The sequence below is a fragment of the Rhinichthys klamathensis genome, unplaced genomic scaffold (genome assembly GCF_029890125.1).
Source record: "Rhinichthys klamathensis goyatoka isolate OS25496 unplaced genomic scaffold, OSU_Roscu_1.1 h1tg000425l_1, whole genome shotgun sequence".
Classification (NCBI taxonomy): Eukaryota; Metazoa; Chordata; class Actinopteri; order Cypriniformes; family Leuciscidae; genus Rhinichthys; species Rhinichthys klamathensis.
In genome coordinates, this window is record NW_026606923.1 from 271,184 (window position 1) to 292,739 (window position 21,556).

Consider the following 21,556-nt stretch of genomic DNA (forward strand, 5'->3'; position numbering starts at 1 on the left):
GGTCGCGGAATGCAAGTCCTGCATGCCAATGTTCATTGGCTCGTTTTAATTCACTCGAAGGCAATGGGCTCTATGCACGGCGATATTTCCGGTGAAGGTCTCAGGATGCTGGATTACTTCCGCCGATTGTAGAGTCCAATGCTATACCGGAATTTTCACCGGAAAATGTCATCTGAAATAGTAAGAAACATCCACTTTTGTTCTGGTTCTGACATTCCGGTAAATCGCGCTGATTAAATCTAACAATCGCTTATAAGTTATCATATCATGCAAAACCGCAAATTATACTTTGTTCTCAAATTGTTAATGTTAACAAAGTCAGCATTGCGTGACTACATGTAATGTCCTTCCGATATGTATCCTTGTTTTCCCATGGGTCTGTTTGCAGTCTTTTTTTTTCTGTAGCCACTCCGAAGTCCGAACGAAGTCTTTTGCATGTTACAGCGGGTGAATCTCCAGTTGTCACTGGTGATTGTCGTTTGACCCTTTCTGGATCCGCCATCAAATTGCTAAGTTTAATTATATCAAGTGCTGTGAGAAAAGGCTATAAATCTCCACCTCCAACATCCTCACACGCAATATAGCCTACTAGCCGAGACTCCTTTATGTGTACAGATGTGACGTAATGATGCAAAGACATGCTCGAATCTCCCGCGGAAATCCACCAGTACCACTGGAATTAAAAACATTATTACAAGCTTACCGCTTTGAATCGAGCTAAGGCAAGCAGATATATTTTAACACTGGCTGGTTATGTATTTTCTCAAATATGTATTTTGGATCATTTTTAACCCAAAAAAGCTACGGACTGCAGCTTTAAAAATGCTGTATTATTCATGCCAGGCAAGTAGTTGGCGAAGTCACTTTGTAAAGAAACACTACATGCCTATAGGCTGAACACGTAATACACAACGTCACCGTTTTCACAAATTCGACGATAACGGCATCATTTTCAAAAAACTTGCACTTAGAAACCTGTTTTCAAAAATTTGCACTTTTGAGCCCCAAAATACCTTTGTCGGGAAAATGAAAGGCCAAAACACATAAAAAGTTTTTATTTGAAAACAGTGTCATATAAAGGGCCCCTTACTTGAACTGAAACACAAAACAATCATTGTAACACTTTTTTTTTATTTGTAAGTGGCTTTGGGCTCCTGCACTTATCATTGTAAGTTTGGCATTGATAAAGGTCAGATATGACCGAAACGTTTGCCCTTTCTTCAGTGAAGTATTGATTTTAGCTTTCTTTTTTGACACCTCTCTTATTTTTTGTCTACGCACCTCATTTGGACTAATTTCAAGGCGCAGTGAGTTCCTAACTATTCTTCAACTACAAACGAAGAAAATTGTATGCGTTTTGCCCATTCATTTACATGATGACTGCATTTTGGGGGTGTAAAACGCAAACTTTTGTAAACAGTTTAAAAGTTTTTGAAAACGATATTATCGTGAAAATTTGGAAAACAGATGTCATGTGCATGTGTATTACATGTTCAGTCTATAGGTGCGTAGTTTTTCTTAACAAAGTGACATCGCCAACTACTGGCCTGGCATGAATAATACAGCGTTTTTAGTCAGTTTCGTGGATTTGTGTTAACGGGATCGGTTTGACAATGTTGTCGTTTGTGCGTGGAAAAAAGGAAAAACTCTTCTATTTTTTTTAGTACATTGTTGTTGTGTAAAGGTATGAAAACATGACAAAAACATCCCTGTTAAAGTTACTGTCAAACAAGATTTTTTCAGAAAGTATACAATTTATTCTTCCGACACAGATTACCATATCTTTTTTAACCATCAGCTGTCCTGCTATGTAAGAAACAGAAAACAGGTACATCTTGTAATGCATGTTTAAGGTATTTTAGGGCGGTTGTCACATGGTTGCGGCTGTCACTTCATTCTATGAAGATAAACCTCACATATTAAACATTCCTTACCATTACACAGCAACAGTGTTTTCATAAAATTGCACAACTTATATCTAGAAACTGTTATTTTGAAAATAGGTTGCGCGGTTAGGATTGAGCTTCTTAGCCTCCTGCCTGAGGGGAGGGGATTGAAGAGTTCGTTTGCCGGGTGGGTGGGATCCTTCATAATACAGGATGCTCTGCACCTGCTGGTGTAAATGTCCTCAACAGTGGAAAGGTTGCTAATAGTTATTTTTTGGGCAGATTTGACCACTCTCTGCAATTTCTTCTTGTCAGCAGCAGAACAGTTTCTGTACCAAGCAGTGATGGAAAAGGTGAGTGTAGTCTCCACTACACACCGGTAAAAAGCTAACAGAACCGGAGTGCCGAGACCGGCCCGCTTCAACCTCCTAAGAAAATAAAGGCGTTGATGACCCATGTTAAGTCATTTGAAATGTGTATTCCAAGATACTTGAAACTCGAGACCATTTCCACAGCCGCTCCTCCGATGAAGAGGGGAGAGGGGGTGTAACCTTTCCTCCTAAAGTCCACGACCATTTCCTTCTCCTTCCCCACATTAATGCAGAGGTTGTTTGCTCAGTCCTCAAGTTCTTCCACCTCCTGTCTGTAAAAAGACTCGTCGTTGTGGGATATCAATCCCACCACAGCCGTGTCATTATCAAACTTCACAATATGACTGCCTGGATATTTAGCAGTCATATGTTAATGGCGTGTAGAGCAGGGGGCTCAGGACACATCTCTGGGGGGAGCCGGTGTTAAGGATGATAGATGAAGATGAAATGCCATGGATTTTGACAGTCTGTGGCCTTTTTGTTAAAAAGTCATAGACCCAGTTACAAAGTGATGGTTATACGGCTGCTACCATTGTATAATATGATACAAAACCATTATATATCTACAGCTGATGCACATGATTGTATAAAGGAGGCTGAGATCCTATATGGTTTGGCCACAGCAGACCATATTCCTGTCTCTATGTTCATAAATATTAAGGGTCTACCTAAGCTTGTCTATAGTGACAGCCATAAATCAGGTGAGATACTGGACTGGACTAGGCTCACAGAAGACGACCTGCAATATTACGAGTTACTGACTGATGAGCACTTGAGAAATATTGAGTTACCTGTTGATGCAATTATGTGTGTGGATAGCAGCTGTAAGAATGTAAGTCACAATAATGACCTATGTTTAATGTATGATAGAATTGTGAACTGTTTAGTTGATGGAAGTGAACCACTAAGAAGTGAAACAACATATTGTAAGACCAGGGTGGAATGACTATGTCCATGATATTCATATAGAGGCAGAAGATGGGTCTTAGCAGGCAAACCTATGGCCCAGTCTGTGAGCACAAGGTACGGTCTAATACTAGGTTCAAATATGCTGTGCGTTTTATAAAAAGAAATGAGCAGACTATGAGGGCGAACTCTATGGCGAGAAAGTTACAAAGTAATAATGTTTATGAGTTCTGGAAGGAGGTGAAAGTGGTTAACAACAGCAAAATGCCACTGCCTTCTAGTATTGATGGCATTACTGAACCTGAAAACATTGCAGAGCTATGGAGGAAACACTATGAGAAATTTTTTAACTGTGTGAAGAGCGATGTGTTTAACATAGTAGAGATACCTCACAGTGATGGTGTAGTCATCAGGCCGGAGGAAGTATGTTATGCTAATTGACAAACTTAAATTGAACAAAGCCTGTGGGCGGGAAAGAATAACAGCAGAACATTTGAAATATACGCTAGTCAAAGTACTTCAGTTTTACTTGCTCTATGCTTTTCTGGGTTAATGAAGCATGGCATACTTCCTGGATCCATGTTATCTGTCTTGCTAGTACCTGTATTTAAAAATAAGACTGGTAAATTAACTAGATAACTATAGACCTATTGCACTTCCAAGTACATTATCTAAGGTACTGGAAGGGATCCTTATAGATAGGCTTGCAGAATACATAGATTCAACGGATAATCAGTTTGGTTTTAAGAACAAGCATGGAACTGATCTGTGCATTTATGCACTTAAAGAAATTGTCCGTACAGATCACGCAATGTCTTCATGTGTTTCCTGGATGCGTCAAAGGCTTTTGATCGTATCAACCATGGGAAACTGTTTGGTAAACTACATGAGCGTGGTGTCCCCTCTTACCTAATCAGGATACTGCAGTTTTGGTACTCTCACCAAACTATGCAAGTCAGGTGGTGGATGAATTTGTCAACACCCTTCTATGTCTCCAATGGATTGCGGCAGGGCGGAATTCTGTCTCCGCTGCTTTTCAATCTGTACATGGATAATTTATCTAGGGAGCTAAAGGGCTGTAGAACTGGCTGCTTTGGGGGATAGTCTCATTAATCATATGCTTTATGCTGATGATTTGGTGGTACTGTCTCCCTCCAGTGCTGGCCGGCAGCAACTGCTTAGAATATGCTCTCAATATGGACTAATGTTTGATATAAAATTTAACTCAATGAAGAGTGTGGTACTGATCGCCAGAACCAAGGAGGATATGAAGTGTCTATCCTTCTTTCCTATTGGCAGGTGAACCACTAGAGGTTGTAAAGAAAGTTAAATATCTGGGACATGTGATAAGAGATGACCTCTGTGATGATGACCTCTGTGATGAGGAATTAAAAATCCTCGGTGGAGTAGTGCCAGTGACATGTTTGTGTCTAACAATGGGCCTACTTCTAACGCTGTTTTAAGAATTTTTATGTATAGATTAATGTGCAGACTGACAGGGTCTAAGATTATGATCATTCTGCCCATAGCTGATGTTTCTAAGAGTGACACAAGGTATACATCTTGCTTTTGGAAACATTGGACCCGAAGCCTGTATATGTTTTATAAATGATGCCTCATCCGCATCATTCTTAATTGTTTTGTATTGTTTTACATTTATATATATATACATATATGTACTATGTTGTTTCTATGGACCTCTCTGTCTTAAATAAAAGTTGATTGATTGATTGATTGATTCTTTAGGGTCTAAATGAAAAGTTTGTAATATACTTTAATTAAAAATTCTCATTAGTATTGTAAGAAAATACAATACCTCATTTTACCTGGTCAAAAACAGCTGTTTCAGCACGCCATTTAAGTGCATGTGTCTTTAAATGATAATGAGCTTCGCTCACACTGCCCCTCTGTTCTGTGGGGCGTTTTGACAACTCACGTGGAGTGTTGCCTTGACAACAGTTGAGGGTATATTTGAGAAAGAATGGCAGTGGAAGTTTCTGAGGACACATCTGTGCAACCGTATCAATTTGATATTTTGACATTACTTCTTAATCAGTAACAGACACCGTTATAAACCATCTACAAAAGTAAGCTTAGTGTAGTGTTACCACGTTAACTTTAACACATGCGTACACAGTATGTAATAACACAATAACCATAACGCGTTCTTCATTATAAACGTGGGATTATGAATTATATTGAGAACGTTGTACATAGAAAACATGCCGTAATGTACCCTGCGTGTAAACCTTAGCCGCATTCATTGTGAAGCGTGCAAGCGATTTGCAAAGATTAATATAAAGGTTAATAAAATTTTACACTCACTTCTTCTGGAGATTCAGCAGGAACACGAATAGTTGGTACCGATTCTTTTTTCAGGAGCAGCTTCTTAGCAAAACCAGCTTTATACGCGTGATTTTTTCCCCCAAACCACTTCAGCGGAAATCCCGCCCTGCAGCCGATTCTAAAGTTTTCATTGGTCATGTCAATCACTGTACTGATTGCCCACACCAAACACTGATCCCTAAACCTACCCGTCACTGTGTAACCTAAACCAATGAAATCGGCTGCAGGGCGGGATTTCCGCTGAAGTGGTTTGGGAAGAAAAAAATCACGCGCTTTATACTGACCCTCGTTTATAAAGCAGTCTGGTGAGAAATGATTTGCGCAAACATGAAAGCATTGACGTTGATCGTGGGGAATATTCCCTTCGAAAACAAACTCAGCCACTGCGTCTTCGGCGGTTCGGATTTAGGAACATTAAAATGACTGCTGTGTTCGTTATTACACCCAAGAACAGAACACCACAATTGCTTAGACGCCATTCTGCTCCAGCGTATCAACAATGACGGACTATGATGACAGCTCGCTCAGGGCGAGTCTGTGTTGAAACGCTGCTGTCAATCAACAATCGTGGGAGGGGCGTCCGACCGTGTGACGTCATACGGTCGAACGGCTCGATTTGAGACTGGGGAAAACATATAAGGAGATTAAAAAATAAACACTGGATGGATTTTTATCAGTATATGATGGTTGTGTACAGGCACTGCCAACACACATTTCAGTACAATCAACTTGTAAAAGTGCATGTACTATTATATGACCCCTTAAAACGAAGATCTACACCTGTGATGCATGACGACAGCAGATTTTTGAAAAGCAATAGGACTTCTAAAACCAAGCACCAAAATGCATATTCAATTTATTTAATAGCAATTGTAATAATACATCTGATAAATGCATTTAATTAGGAGCTCTTTTAAGATTTGAGGCAAAACAAAAATTGCCACAACAAAGTGATCTGTGAAGGAGAAATAACCTATTGAATTAAAACTAATATGCCTAATTATATTTCTAGACGTCTGTTATCAACTGAAATTAGAAGGCTTGTCTATAATATGGGGTTATAGAAATATGACTTGGAAAAAAAAGTGAGAACATGACGTTTGCATTTCAAATAAATATATGAACATGAAAGAGATTAAAGTGCTTATTAAAGCATAATCCCATTCCAAAGTCTTCTTTTGCTTGTGTAATGGTTTAATATTAAAAAAATTTGAATGCAGTGAAACTATTTTTCACATTTAGTAACAGTACTGATATTCCCATTCATCACTATTAGTTGAGACTGGCACACTTTACCCCTCAGTTACCCATTCACATACCAAAACGCTCAACTACAGGCAGCTGTATTCTTTCCAAATATGAAAAATAATTGGTTACTTAAAAAAATTATGTAGCCTACTTGAACTAAATACACACTGTACAGTATATGCTAAAATGTGTGATTTAGGAGGAATGTTAACTGAGCTGATACATTGAGTTTAGATTTGTTTAAATAAAATGTCAGTATTCAGAGTTCACTGAAATTATTCCTTCCTTTGGGCTTTATTGAAATAAAAATGTTTGTATTTGGTTAGCACCGTTTGAAAAAACAACAACAACATGCATGGTCAAAATAGTCACTCATTAGCAACTTAGTTATACGATTGTGTATTAAGGGCATATCAACACTGTTCTGCCTAATGTTACATCTGATTTGAAATATTAAAAAGATATTGCCTTCTTCAAAGGATCAATGTGTCGAAAGCACAGAGGCAGAGCATATGTACTCTTGGCTTTAGGGTTGAAATTCTGCAACAAGCCTCCTGCTTTCAATATGTGATGAGCTCTCCATGTGTTAATACAAGTCTTGAGGAAAATGAAGAATTTTTTGAACCACATGAAATACAACAATGTTCTTTCAACCTGGATGAATTCCATATTTGAGCATTACACCATTGCTGTTTTACATGTAAACTATAATCTGTCCAATGACAAAAGCTGATTGTAAAATCAACAACTTTGTGAAATGCCGACTTTGGCAAGTTTGCTCGAGTTGTACGGTAAACCGAGGAATACACTAGATAAAATCTTTCTACTGCATTGATCATTTTCCTTAAATAATTTTTATTTCTTTCAGAATAACTACGAGAAATGTATATGCAAGTTCTGTACAATTTTCTGTTTATGCTTGAGATTGCTCTAAAAAAAAAAAAAAAAAAACCCGAATGATGAAACAGTTTGAAAAACGGGATGCTGACACTTAGTGCACTTAAAACCCCCAAAATATTTTGTCCAACAGCAATCCTTCGGTTTGCTCTGGATATACTTCAGAAAAATCAGTTCTTCAGATTATTGTGTTGGCTCCAGTTAATCTTGTTTTCAATCTTTTGCTCTGAATCCCAATTCTTCAGTGTCTATAGAGGCACGTTAAAAATACTGCCATTTTCCGAGAACTGTGTCTTTGATTGCATCAACAAACTGTGCAGGCACCCAGTAGACCCAATATTGTGAGGCTTCTGTTGGACCCAGCTGAAATGCCTATGGTGAAAAAAAAAAAAAAAAAAATTGTTTATAAATATATATAGTGCCTTTGCGAAACTATTCACGCCCCTTCATTTTTTCCCCACATTTTGTTGTTGTTAAATTAATTTTTCTCTTTTTTTCTACACTACATACACCATAATGACAAGCAAAAAATTACTTTTAAATGTATTAAAAAGGAAAAACTGACATAAGTTCATTGCATAAGTATTTGTACCCTTAACGAAGTACTTCGTTGAAGCACCTTTACTGCCTCAAGTCTTTTTGGGTATGATGCGACAAGCGTTGCACATTTGCATTTGCATTTTCTGCCATTCTTCCCCTCAGATTCTCTCAAGCTCTGTCAGGTTGGACAGCCATTTTCAGCTTTCTCCAGAGATGTTCGATTGGGTTCAAGCCCAGGCTCTGGCTAGGCCACTCAAAGACATTCACAGAGTTGTCCATAAGCCACTCTTGCATTGTCTTAGCTGTGTGCTTAAGGTCATCGTCCTGTTGGAAGGTGAACCTTCTGCCCTGTCTGAGGTTCTGAGTGCTCAGGACTAGGTTTTCATTAAGGCTCTTTTTATATTTTGCTGCGTTGAGCTTTCCTTCTACCCTGATGAGTCCCCCAGTCCCTGCCGCTGAAAAACACCCCCACAGCATGATGCTGCGTTTATCACACTTTACTGTTGGGATGGTATTGTGAAAGTGATGAGCAGTGCCTGGTTTCCTCCATACATGATGCTTGGAACTGAGGTTCATCAGACCAGAGAATCTTGTCTTTCAAGTCTGAGTGAGTCCTTTAGGTGCTTTTTTATACAAATTTCAAGTGGGTTTTCATGTGTCTCCACTGAGGAGAGGCTTGAGTCTGGCCACTCTGCCATAAGTGAAGCGATAAGTGAAGTGATGTTCGTCCTTCTGTAGATTTCTCCCATCTCCATATATGATCATCCACCACTCTTTATATACATTTTCAGCTGTTAGACCTTCAATTGAGAGGTGTGTGGCTTTCCAAATCCTACCCATTCATCTACAAGCAAAAGTGGAATACTCCTGAGCTACATTTCAAGTGTCCCAGAAGGTCACAAATGTTTAATTTTTTTTAATTAAATTTGCAAAGTTGTCACAAATCTGTTTTTTGCTTTGTCATTTTGGTGTATATGGAGTGTAGACTGATGTGAAAAAAAGTAACTTAGTTTAACAATGCAGCAACATAACAAAATGTGAAAATATTTAAGGGGTGCGAATACTTTCGCAAGGCACACTTATCACTAGTATTATAAAGTTACAAAATCCTGGTTGAAAATGACCGATATAATGATATAATGCATAGCTTGTTGGAAATGTTGTGATAAACACATACCATCATGTGATAGTCCTCGTGACCCTCTATTGGCTCAGTCACAACATTTTTGATGGAACCCATCGGGATTTTTTCTGTTCTTTCTTCAGGCCAGAAAAGATCAAGATCAGCATAAAGCAAGCATAACGAATACATTTTCATTCAAAAGATGAAATCACCTTTTGTTCCGATCCACAACTGATCCTGTTCCAGTTTGAAAGTGAGTCGTACTTTTCCGCCAGATTTGTTGTACATTCCCGATAAAGGCACTGTTGGCAGACGCTCCTGTTTGACAAATAAGAGATCACTCGGATGTCATTAGCACGCACAAGGAACTTATTCTGTCTCCTTAAAAAGAGCTTTACAGTTGCGGACATGATCACTAAACGGACATACTTTACATAAAACACACACAGGGGTTGAACAATGAAACTGAGACACTGGCCAATATAGTGTTGGAGGTTTCACGCCGATATATGCTTGACCTGGCGGCCAATCTTCACTGATTTTACATTCCATCATTAAAGTTGAAGGTTGAATTAGCTGTACATAAAATATAGCAATCCACACAACAGAATGGGACACATATCAGAGTTCAAAAGTGGACAAATTGTTGGTTTGCGTCAAATTGTTGGTTAGCATGATAATGCACCAATTCACACAGCAAGACTTGTGACAGAATGGTTTGATGAACATGAAAGTGAAGTTGAACATCTCCCATGGCCTGCACATTCAGCAGATCTAAATATTTATGAGCCTCTTTGGGGAATTTTGGAGGACCAAGTCAGAAAACGTTTTCATCCACCAATATCAAATTCTGAAAGAGGAATGGCTCAAAATCCCCCTGGCCGCTGTGAGGTACTTGTATCTGTCATTCCCCAGATGAATTGATGCCGTATTGGAGGGAAGGAGGAGGCCCTACACCATACTAATAAATTATTGTGGTCTGAAAATCAGGTGTTTCAGTTTAATTGTCCAACCCCATACAAATGCCATATGAAATATCATATAGTGGGGTCCAAAAGTCTGAGACCACAAGTGGAAATTCAGTTTAAAATGTATTGCATTAAATGTTTCTGAGGTTTAATAGACATATAATTCATTTTGTATGGCATGTGTGCAGTAATCTGGTACAATCTAATTATATTTTATGTTTCACGGGTTCTGCTTACCTTAGTTCCTTTTATTGATGGCATAACATCGTCTGGTTTTCCTTTGTCCAAAACCTTTCTATGTTGCTGAGAAAAAAGTATCCACAAGCACATTTATAAATTATAAGTACATCAGTATAATTATAAGCATATATACCATTGTAATTTAACTGCTAAAGTTCACATTATGCAAACAAGTTTCCCACCTTTTGCCTGCACAATGGCTCCTTTTTGTTCTCCTCAGCTTTAACCTCTTGCTGAATAACTTCTTTCGGTGTATTTACAGCTAGTACATCATTTATTGTAGATCCAACTACCATAATCTTTGCACCATTTGTAACTTTGATTTCTCTAAGCGTCTTGTCCTCTGGTAGCAATCCTTTGTACATCACTTTCTGCATAGCAGGTGGAAGACCTAATGATGATGATAAAAAAGAAAAGAAAAACTGTATTAGGTATTTAATTTCAAAATCTGATCCTTATATACCATGTTGGTTCCATATCATTTAACATTATAAAGTCAGTTTCTTACCATGACGCATTTTATTGACATGTCACATCTATTTTCCACATTTAAAAACAAGATAGTGTTTTAGATCATTCTGTTCATGTATGCTGGAAACTGTTGGCTGCTCTTCAATATCGGAAGAATTTCATGGAGATGGGAGTCACATTTTATAATTGTTTTTCGAAAACTGATTTCAAGCAGTTGATCATAATCTTTACATCAAATTATAAATTTACAATGATAAATACAGTAAACTCTGTCGAAATTAGTAGTTGCGCATATTTAAGTTATTATAAATGATGTATCCTTGCACATCTTTTTTTTTTTATTAATGTGCCCTCATAATCTTTAATCAAAACTTTCCCTCCCTCATGCAGCGTCATCTCTTCTCGTCTCTAATGATCTGCAATCTGTCACTCACTAAAGATCAACCAACAGCAAACCACAAACATCCATTCCCGCCCTACATTTTTTCCCATTCGAGAAGCCGTTTTACTCAGATATACCTCACAATAAGTAGGAAAAGACAGTGGCAACTTCTGTTTCATGCCGACTTTAAAATATTTATGCTGTAAAACCCACAACTTTCATGATAAGAGAGTTACATTACCAGTGAGAGTGTGAATCTTCTCTTTCAGCTTAGCACCGGTGCCGTCTAAAGGAATTTTAAGATCATATTTGTTTTTGTTCCAAATGATTTTCACTTCCACCATCTCTTTCCCCTCATCACTTTCCTCTCCATTGCTCACAGCAGCGGTCAGAGTTGATGTGCTTTCACCATCGGTAAGAGATGCTTGTTCAGTCCCTGCTACATCTCCATGTCCCGCAGCTTCACACAACACTTCTGGTACCTTCTGCGTGACCTCAGCCTCCATTCCTTCTACCTCACTTCCTGTGGGAACAATTACAGATGAGAGGTTATCAATCAAAAGTTGGTTTTTATTCGTATTGATCAGGAAATGACTCTTTAACAGTAGAGTACTGATATGACCATGACAAGTTAATGACAATGACAATTCAAACAGTATAAAAATAAATCAAACAAAAACTCCTGGGACATACATAAAACACTAATATTTATAACACTAATGTGAAACCTAGGTAACTATCCAAATCTCACAATTATTAGCAGGATTCATTTATGCTAGATTCTTACCCTCTGCCACAGATGCCAGTTTAGATGTATTACTTATTAAATATCCTAACTAAATGATCTCTAGTATAGATCGTTTTTATAGCTAACTGACTATCCAGACTCCAGTCCAAAAAGTCGCAGAAACATCAAGGAAATTCCCCCCTCGTTATTTGAGCCCAACTGTTGAACTAAGACCAATAACCGTTACCATGACGGACCTAATAAAGGCTGTGTTGTAATCTTACACAACTGACTCATCGGTAACTTAGCCAGCCCGCTGTGCTAATATTCGCAAGCTCACATCAAGACTGTGTCTCAAAAGTCAGTGAGCTGCCTATATAGACATCATCTTTGGTGCCCAATTGAAATGGGCTCGATTGAAACCTTTGTTTAAACGTTGCAAACGCTCCCGTGATTCCAATGATCGAACGTTCTAGAAACGTTTCAAGCGCGCTCAATTCTTCCCCAGAATGCCATCTAGGTAGATAGTTCACTAGATTTAGTGACACAGCCGAAGTTTTTGAGATGGCTGTTTGGGCTAATCACAAAATATCTAGCAATTTATTTAACCCTGACAAGTTAAAGCAACATCCATTCACTGTAATACAAGTTCCAAATTACTGTAACGGATGTTATACGCATATAAACAACACCGCAAAGACAGGGGAAATGGCATTTAAGTACATTTTCATGCTACCTACCATCCTGCGCCGCCATGATGATTGTGTACAATATGAGGAAAGGCTTCTGGGAAAGAGCGTGCTGTCAGTGAATGAGCTCTGCAGCTTCCCGTAGTGACTTTGCGATTTTAAAATCTGTGGCCGGTTGCATAAACCGCTTAAACTAGTCTTAAAAGCATAGACTGTATACAAATTATAAAAAACGTATAGTCATATAACTGCTAGTTAATCAAACTAGTGACACAGTCTTAACACAGTGGCGAAGTTTATGCAACTGGACCCTAGGCTAGGCCTGGTGTTTGCACCGTACGTGTTTTTTGGAATCATCAATTCAGTGACAGTTCTGGCATCTTCGTTGTTGATTTTTTTTTTTTGTAAATTATTCATAACTGTTATCCAGTAAACTATAAACTTTCAAATGTTAATGACAGTATTTCACCCAACCCAATTTTTCCTTTTGTGCTCACTTTGAAGAAACAATTAGGCTTTTTTTTTTTTTTTTTTTTTTTTACAATTATTATAGTTTTTGAATATATTTTCCTTTTCACATTAACCCCTTAACTGTCAGTCTCCTTTTTGAGAATAGACGTAAAAATCCACTATCCAATCTTATAAATGGTTGGAATATAGACCTCAGTAGATGTAGTCTATATGAAGCAGATGAAAGTATGAAAAAGTTATGAAAGTATAAATTTACTGTACATCAAATGTATTGTACTAAATATTTTTTTAGTTTTAAAATATATATATTTTATATATAATATATATTTTATATATAAAGATCATATATTTTACTAAATATATATAAAAAAAAAAAAAAAAAAAAAAAAAAAAAACGTTTTAACTCTCAAATTGAAGATGATAACACAAAAATTGAAGTTCGTAGGAGATTTTGTTTAGGCGCTGTACCAAAAATAGCCATGTGCCATTTTATTTATGACTTATCCTGTAGCAAATGAATACATTTCTGTCAAAATGTCACTTCTATCACAAAATATGGAACCTTGAGACTCGATATGCGTTTTGTCAAGATTAGAAAAGGTTTTGATTACTAAAGTAATTAAAATTAATTTTGTAATAAAGAAAGATTGATGTCGAATAAGATGCTTAATGTACTCCTCTATGGTGTTATTCTGTAATCTTAGATGTTCATGTATTGTAATTAACTCTCTTTGAATATTGTTTTTATTGTCTTTTTGTCTGTAAAGGCTGAAGTGATTTTTTTTTTAAAATAATATAACGACTATTCCAGATGTGACGTAGCCTGTTAACGTTCGATGATTTCCAAATAATCGTGATTGACATGCGCTGTGTGGATAGTGCTTATATCTACTGATGATCTACGCGTAAACTTAACCTACCTTACCTTGAGGGGTTGGCGATCTCTCAGCGCTTACACAATCTACAACCGTTGAAAGAAATATGTAAACAAGTCAACGGAACTAATAATTTCATTATTGTTGAACATTCCATTCACAAGATTCTATTCTATTCTCAATCGCTGCTGGTTTTAAAGATCGCGTGTGACGTATGCAGCAGCAGCAACTACGTTTACAGTAAAGTTTACAGTCTGTGAATTCGGGTAAGTTATTGCAATGACACAGTGTTTTTAACAGACTGTGTAACTAGCACAATGCTGTAGCTAACCTAGAATAACTGGTCGCCCTTAAATGATACATTAAACTGAAAATGTAACGTTATCAAGTTTAGCTCAACGATTCAACGACAATGTACTAGGTCATCCTGAAGCAACAGTTCGGTATTCCCCCACATATGTAGGTTATGTATTATAGCAATCATTGTGAAGTAGTTGCCACGGAAACTATCACATGGATTTTGCATTCCAGCAACTTTCATCTCATTCTTGAGGAGGGTCACGAGACGCGTGCACTCCTGTGACCACGGACTTGTATTCGCAACCGTTTAACTTATAATGCAATAATACAACATGCAGTAACTGTTAGATTACCAAGTACACAACTTCTGTTTTCCCCCCTAACAGTTTGTTTTCCTGGATGTTGTTTTTATTCACATGGACCAAGAATCAGTGACTGAAACTCTGGCATCTTACACGAGGATTTAAATGAGGCGAGGATGGCGGACATTAGGACATATAATGTTGTTGTTTTGGGAATAGGATTTTTGTTCATTTTTACAGCCTTCACCACTTGTGGTAACATCGAAGTAAGTTATCTTGCATTCATACTGCATGATATTAACTATAGTTTAAGATGTATGATTCTACAAAGACATGCTGTGTTAAAACTGGTTTAAACTTTTGCTGTACGGAAATTTTTGCAGTAAAATGTAGTTTAGCAATAGTGTCTACTAAAATATGGCACATAGTTATTTTACGACTAAACGTGCTTCAGACAATCTTTCTATCATTTTATTCACACAGTTGTACTGCAGTAAAGTAAAGAATTTTTGTAAGGCAATTTTTCAGCTTTATTTCAGTATTTTATATTGTGAAAAAAAAAACGACATTCAATAAAACTGAAAACTATCAGTCCATTGTTGAAGTAAATCCGGGTCAGTCGCATCTCGTGTTTTTGATTTCCCCCCATCAGTCAATGAATTATCCTGCATGACTAATGGGAGGAACAAATTCGAATGTCAAGGTGGACTTATGTTAACCACAGTCACTCCACACAGAAAAACCCACAAACTATGTAACATGAAAAAGGATGCCTTACATATTTGAGATTCAACAAATATTCCAAATGTGTTGAACGTTCTAATGCAAAATTAACCATCTTTAAAATATTCACAATGATGCTTCATGTAGCCTACAACTATTTTAAAGTTTTATTATTTTAATACATGCTGTTTTTATTACTTTGTCGCTGTCCTGGTCGCAGCAGAGATGGAACTGGATCTTAGTGCAGCAGTCTTTATTAAAGCTGCAGTCCGTATCTTTTCCTCTTTGTCGCCATCTCTCTGTTCGAAATCTGTAACTGCAGTGATTCGCGGAATTATTATCTTTACGTGGGTTGTAAATCGGCATGAAACAGCGCGGATGAACACAGTGCTTTGAGGCGAGTGCTGCTGTCAGTCACCGCGCTGTGTGGATACTGTCATACAGAATCACAGATTTACTTTTTGAAAGTTTGACCAACATAAGAATTTTCATAAGAAAATGTCTTCTGAACAAGTAAGTAAAATCCATTTTTGTTCTGACCAACTAAGGGGGAAAAAGCATTCGACATGATAAGCTTCGTTAGATTTAATCAACGCGATTTACAGCAACCGTGCAAATTATAGCCTACTTTGTTCTCAAATTGTTCATGTTAACAACATCAGCATTGCGTGACTAATGTTAAATTTAATGTGTTTTATGGTTACCTGCGTAGTTCAGAATTCATATTCTCCATAATAGCAAAACGAGAAAGGCACAACAAAGGAAACTCCATAACTGTGTGAATTAAGAAAACGTACTGTTACACGATTGAACTATTGAAATGTCTTACTTGTTCAGCAGAAAAAAGCTGTCTCTTCTTCCGTTTTGAACCCCTTCAAAACACGGAGTTCACTCACTTTTCAAAAGCCCCGCCGATGTTTAAATCCTTGTGTTCGCATGAGACGGTTTCTTTCTCTTTCTCTAGCCACCTTAAATCCGAAGTACGAAGTCTTTTGGGTTTTATAACTGCTGAATCTCCAGTTGACACTGATGATTGTTGTTTGGATCTTTCTGGATGCCATAAGTTTAATTATGTAAAGTGCTGCGAGAAAAGCCTATACATCTAACGTTAAACATCTTGTCATGCGCAGTATAGCCGGCTAGCCGAAACTCCTTCTTTATGTGTACGGGTGTGACGTCATGACGCAAAGACATGCTCGAATTTCCCGCGGAAACCCACCAGTACCACTGGAATTAAAATCATTATTACAAGCTAACCGTTTTGAATCTAGCTATGGCAAGCAGATAGTTTTGGCCACTGGCAGAATAGTTTTTTTTTTATATAATTATTTTGGATGATTTTTAACTTAAAAAAGTTACGGACTGGAGCTTTAATAACTAACTCAAACTAACTTTAGGTTACTTTCGTAACCCCGGTTCTCTGATAACATGAGTGAGGTATGGGAACGCCTCTGGGCGTAACATATCCTGGAAGCACCAATTACACCACGTCTGTCAGTTGACAGACCAATCACGACAGTGATGCGGGAGTCCCACCTCCCTAATATATACCACTGCCGGTGGTCCCTACTTCATTCTCTGCATATCTCTTCTCCATGCACTGCAAGGAGGGAAGTGTGGTGGTGAGATACCTCACTCATGTTATTAGAGAACCGGGGTTACCTAAAGTTCTCTTTCAAACATTCGCTCGGTATCTCACTATGGGATATAGACAACTCCCGTATTGCAGAGATGTTGTCTGAAGCAGGCATGTCAACCAACTCAGTGATGTATGTAACATAAACAAACCACAACGAGTGTTGTTTGATTTAAAAAAACATTTTTTTTACACACTATGGACGGATTGAGCCAGTGATGGCTCAGTGACATCCAGTCTATAAAATCGGACAAATGTGTGAGGCGAATCCCAACTTGCTGCTGCACATATGTCCTGAACTGAAACGCCCTTAAACAGTGCCCATGAGGTAGCCAAACCTCTGGTAGAATGAGCCCTCAGCCCTTCCCGGAGGACAGAGACCCATGCCATTATACCCAGTGGGACAGGCGCTGACGCGAAATAGGTTTCCCTTTATGAGAATCAGCCCATGAAACAAATAACTGATTACTCTTCCTTAGTGCTTTCGTTCTGTCCACATAGTGACGCAACTCACGAACAGGGCACAAGCAACGTAGCCGCACATCCTCTGATGAGAAAAAAGGCTGCGGATGGAAAGCCAGTAAATCCACCTGTTTACAGGCGAGAGCTGACTCGCTAACTTTAGCCACAAACGCTGGATTCGTTTTGAGAGATACTCTCGAGTAATCCATAGCGAACCGCATACAGGAGTTATGAACCGATAACGCGTGAAGTTCACTAACTCGAAAGAGCCAATAATAAAGCAGCCATTAGCGAAAGGAGCTTTAATTCAACACTCTCTATAGGCTCAAAAGGGGGCTGGGATAGTGTGTTGAGGACCACAGACAGATCCCACGGCGGAATCAATGGCGAGGGAGGCAAGTTTGGAAAGCCTAATCCTCCTGCTTCTTTAGATCACACCGTTGTCGCATAGCAGTGACCGATGCCCCGAAAAGGGCTTTGGGCTCAACTGGAGCATCCATGAAGTCTGCTTTTTTCCTCTGTCTGACAGCCCCAGCCAGAGAGCTCGCTCGCCGACCACTGCCAGGCCCATGCTGCGGCCACAGCTCTGGACCGCACCTCTGGAAGTTCCCAGGTTGAGATCTGCAATAACACAAATCTCTTCCCAGAGGGCTGGGTTTGGTGTCCCAGCATCCATTTGCCTCCCCATCTCTTCCATAAGCTCCGCCTGAGCTGAGGAGGGTGAACCTTCGCTTAACGCGCTGCCTGGCCGGGAGGGATTCGGCGGGAGGATTGCGTCGTCGTCATCCTCCTCACCTTCATCCTCCAACAGACGAGCGATGGCCTCTGTGTCATCGTCGTCCTCCTCTCTTACATCCGTAAAGGATCCAAAGAGGGGAGGTAGTTGGGGGGAGACTACGTCCATAAATTCGCCCCAGCTGTATGACGCAGGGGGCTGTTTAGTCTCCTCTGCGGGCGGCGGAGAAAAGCAGGGATCTCCCTTGTTAGTGGCCGCGACCCGCACTCTTCTCTCTAGCACCCTTGACAGGAAGAGAGAACAGTGAGGACAGCCCTTGGGGTTCGCGAGGGCTGCCTGAGCGTGTCTCACCCCCAGGGTCCATGCGATGCACACAGAATGAGGATCCTTGCCTGATATCATTGCACACGGACGTGAAGTTTCTGCTTTCGGTCCGCCGCTTGCAGAACTAGTAGTTGCCATAGTAAATAATAGTAGTCTATCCAAGCTCACCACAACGTGCAACTCAGAAAAAAGGAATATATAAGAGAATTTGTCGTAACACATTAATTCTCTTAGTATACCAGAATCAAATAAAATCACTGTTACAGTGAAGAAGAAAAAAAGACCCGCTAACAAAACAGCTGCGTTCGGTGACGTACCTTGACGGCTCGTCTCAGAACAGTTAAACAACTATTTTGAATACAGGTCCTGCTGAAGGATAGCTTCCAATTTGATCTTCACGGGGAAGAGATCGAGAATGAAGTAGGGACCACCGGCAGTGGTATATATTAGGGAGGTGGGACTCCCGCATCACTGTCGTGATTGGTCTGTCAACTGATAGACGTGGTGTGATGGATACTTCCAGGATCTGTCACGCCCAGAGGTATTCCCATAGTGAGATAGCGAGCGATTGTTTGAAAGAGAACAGAAATACTCAGGAATCTTAAAGCGGGCATACACTGTGCGATGTCTGTGTGATTTCAGCACGGTACCTACTCACACTGAATGAGTAGATCGCATGCGATGGAAAGCCAAAGCTCAGGATTTATGTGCTCACACTATACGGTCCGAATGTCGAGCTGTGGCTTGACCATACGTGTGAAATATGCGCGATAAGCCCCCGTGCCGGGTTGCACCTATAGACGATATCATGTATCCAGATATATTGTCAAAACAAGCATCAGCTATCAATATCAAGATGATTTAGCATTTCAAATTTATGTATTAAATTATTATTAGTATTATTATTAGGGAAGGCCTAGGCTACTTTTATTATTAAATTGATAGGCTATTATAATTAATTTGCCACACAAAAATTTCATATGCATCACCGCATAACCAACGCGCTGTGAGAATAATAAAATATTACATAGAAGCTTACTCCTCATTGAAAATTGTCTAAAACATTTAGGTCGATTACAATGAATTATAGGCATATAATACAAATTATTAACAGTCTATAATATGTCCGAACACTGCAATAATTAGTCATCAATTAAAATGAAAAACAGCTTTATTTCATAAACATTGTTTAAGAAATTAATAAAAGAGGCATGGTGTAGGCCTAGAGATAGCGCAGGGTGCTTGGAAGACGTGGGTAATATATGGTTAATCCATTTTGCAACACGAACTGGAGGTTTCTCCCTGTACACTGCACGAACACTGCACGACAAAGCTGATAATCGGCCCGATCCGAAAAAGAGTCGCACGAGTCAGAATTCAGCTCAAAATCGCACAGTCTATGCCCGGCCTTAGGAATTCAAAAACAAGAACTGAACAACCAGGAAAAGGCAACGGTACACAGACGAAGACAGACAACTGAACATGACTCAATACTGGGCTTAAATACACCACAAATAAGAGAGGGTAAATCAACTATACACACCTGAACTGAACTAACTCAATCAATAACCATGGAAACCAATGGAAAGAACAGAGGAGCCAATTCATTTTGAACCAATTAAAAGACTAGAAGGTTAACAAGGACATTCAAACATGAACAGAACAGAGAAACAGATAAAAAACAAACTCTAAACATCAACAAATAAACTCAAAACATGACAGACTTCATATTGATTGACAGACAGACTACATTAAATATAAAAAAAATACAATGTTTAAAAATTCATTTGTATACTATTTAGACTATTTAGGTGAACAGCAAGACATTTATTTGTTTATTTATTTCCTTTTAGCAAACAGTGGTGAAAAGCCTAAATAGCACTAACTTCACTGGAAGTGGGTATCACAGGTAAGATTTATTCCCCCAGTCCTTTACCTTTTTTTTTTATTTATGATGGACATATAGCCTAAATACAGTATAATACAATTCACTGTAAAGCATCTTTGTTTCAGTCTAATTTAACGGTTGTCACTGTGCTAAAATTTCAGTAATCTGTATCAATACCAGTAAAATTTCATAGTTCTCGGTATCAATTTCGCATAAACTGTTGAATTAAGTACTACTTAAACAATTTGTGTCCCTTTTTGTCTCATCTATTGGTTATCACTGTCAATCATCGCCGTTTCTGATTCAAATGTGCATTTAAATACGGTTGTCAATCCAGAAACTTTGCAGTGTATAAACAGAATAATAAACAGAAATGAACAGGTAATAAACAGAAATTAAGAGAAGAATTTCTGAAGCACAAAATCACTGAATTCTACACTGGATAAATTCAAAGTGGTTGAAAAAGTCACTGTAGGTTGCGGCATGACATAAATATTTTCAATTCTAGTGAGTTGAACACAGCTGGAGTTTGCAAAATGCATGAGAGATCATATGCAGCACTTTAAGTTTAGTTATGATCTATTATAAGAGTAGAGGCTAAAATGTCACATTTTCCAATGTCAGAAACAGAAGGTTCTGGCTGCACAAAAACATTAAGAACTTAATTTAAGAGCAAATAAACTCTGATATATAAAATCTTCCCCTTTTTTCTTTCCACAGCCTTGGAATAATATATGGAGTTTTTTCCTTCTGTAATGTGTTAGCTCCCACTATCGTTGCAATAATTGGACCACAGTTTGCAATGTTCTTCAGTGGAATTCTTTATAGGCAAGTATCACAGATGTTTTTGTGACTGTACATTATGAAGTCATTGTGCAACAGTTGTCTGTATGGTTTACTTCTGTGTGTTTTTCAGTGGTTATATAGCTGTATTCATCATTCCATCCACATGGTCCCTTTATTTTACATCAGTGGTAATTGGCATTGGAGCAGCCAGTAAGTAGATATTTGAAACACACAATCATATACATTGTGTATTTCATAT

The 21,556-nt window shown here is 38.5% G+C and overlaps 2 protein-coding genes across 3 annotated transcripts in view; one reads left to right on the plus strand and one right to left on the minus strand.

The window, feature by feature from the left end:
- Positions 1–7,592: 7,592 nt before the first annotated feature.
- On the minus strand, positions 7,593–13,000 carry ubfd1 (ubiquitin family domain containing 1). Its single transcript, XM_056235633.1, has 7 exons — positions 12,846–13,000; positions 11,620–11,901; positions 10,708–10,916; positions 10,523–10,588; positions 9,530–9,635; positions 9,372–9,454; positions 7,593–8,026 (listed from the first exon to the last, which is right to left on the minus strand). Exons 1-7 carry the CDS (start codon positions 12,859–12,861, stop codon positions 7,916–7,918), a joined length of 873 nt encoding a protein of 290 aa, XP_056091608.1. The 5' UTR covers positions 12,862–13,000; the 3' UTR covers positions 7,593–7,915.
- Positions 13,001–14,306: 1,306 nt separating this feature from the next.
- The window catches only part of LOC130071039 (UNC93-like protein MFSD11), a 248,771-nt gene continuing 241,521 nt past the window's right edge, over positions 14,307–21,556 (plus strand). Inside the window, exons 1-5 of one of the 2 annotated variants that reach the window (XM_056235650.1) lie at positions 14,307–14,406; positions 14,827–15,008; positions 20,477–20,532; positions 21,232–21,339; positions 21,428–21,507. In XM_056235650.1, the coding sequence (XP_056091625.1) occupies positions 14,919–15,008; positions 20,477–20,532; positions 21,232–21,339; positions 21,428–21,507 (334 nt within the window). In that variant the 5' untranslated portion in view covers positions 14,307–14,406; positions 14,827–14,918. Of the gene's footprint in view, positions 14,407–14,826; positions 15,009–20,476; positions 20,533–21,231; positions 21,340–21,380; positions 21,508–21,556 lie in introns of those variants that run through there. The other variant, XR_008803950.1, reaches the window with a different exon arrangement.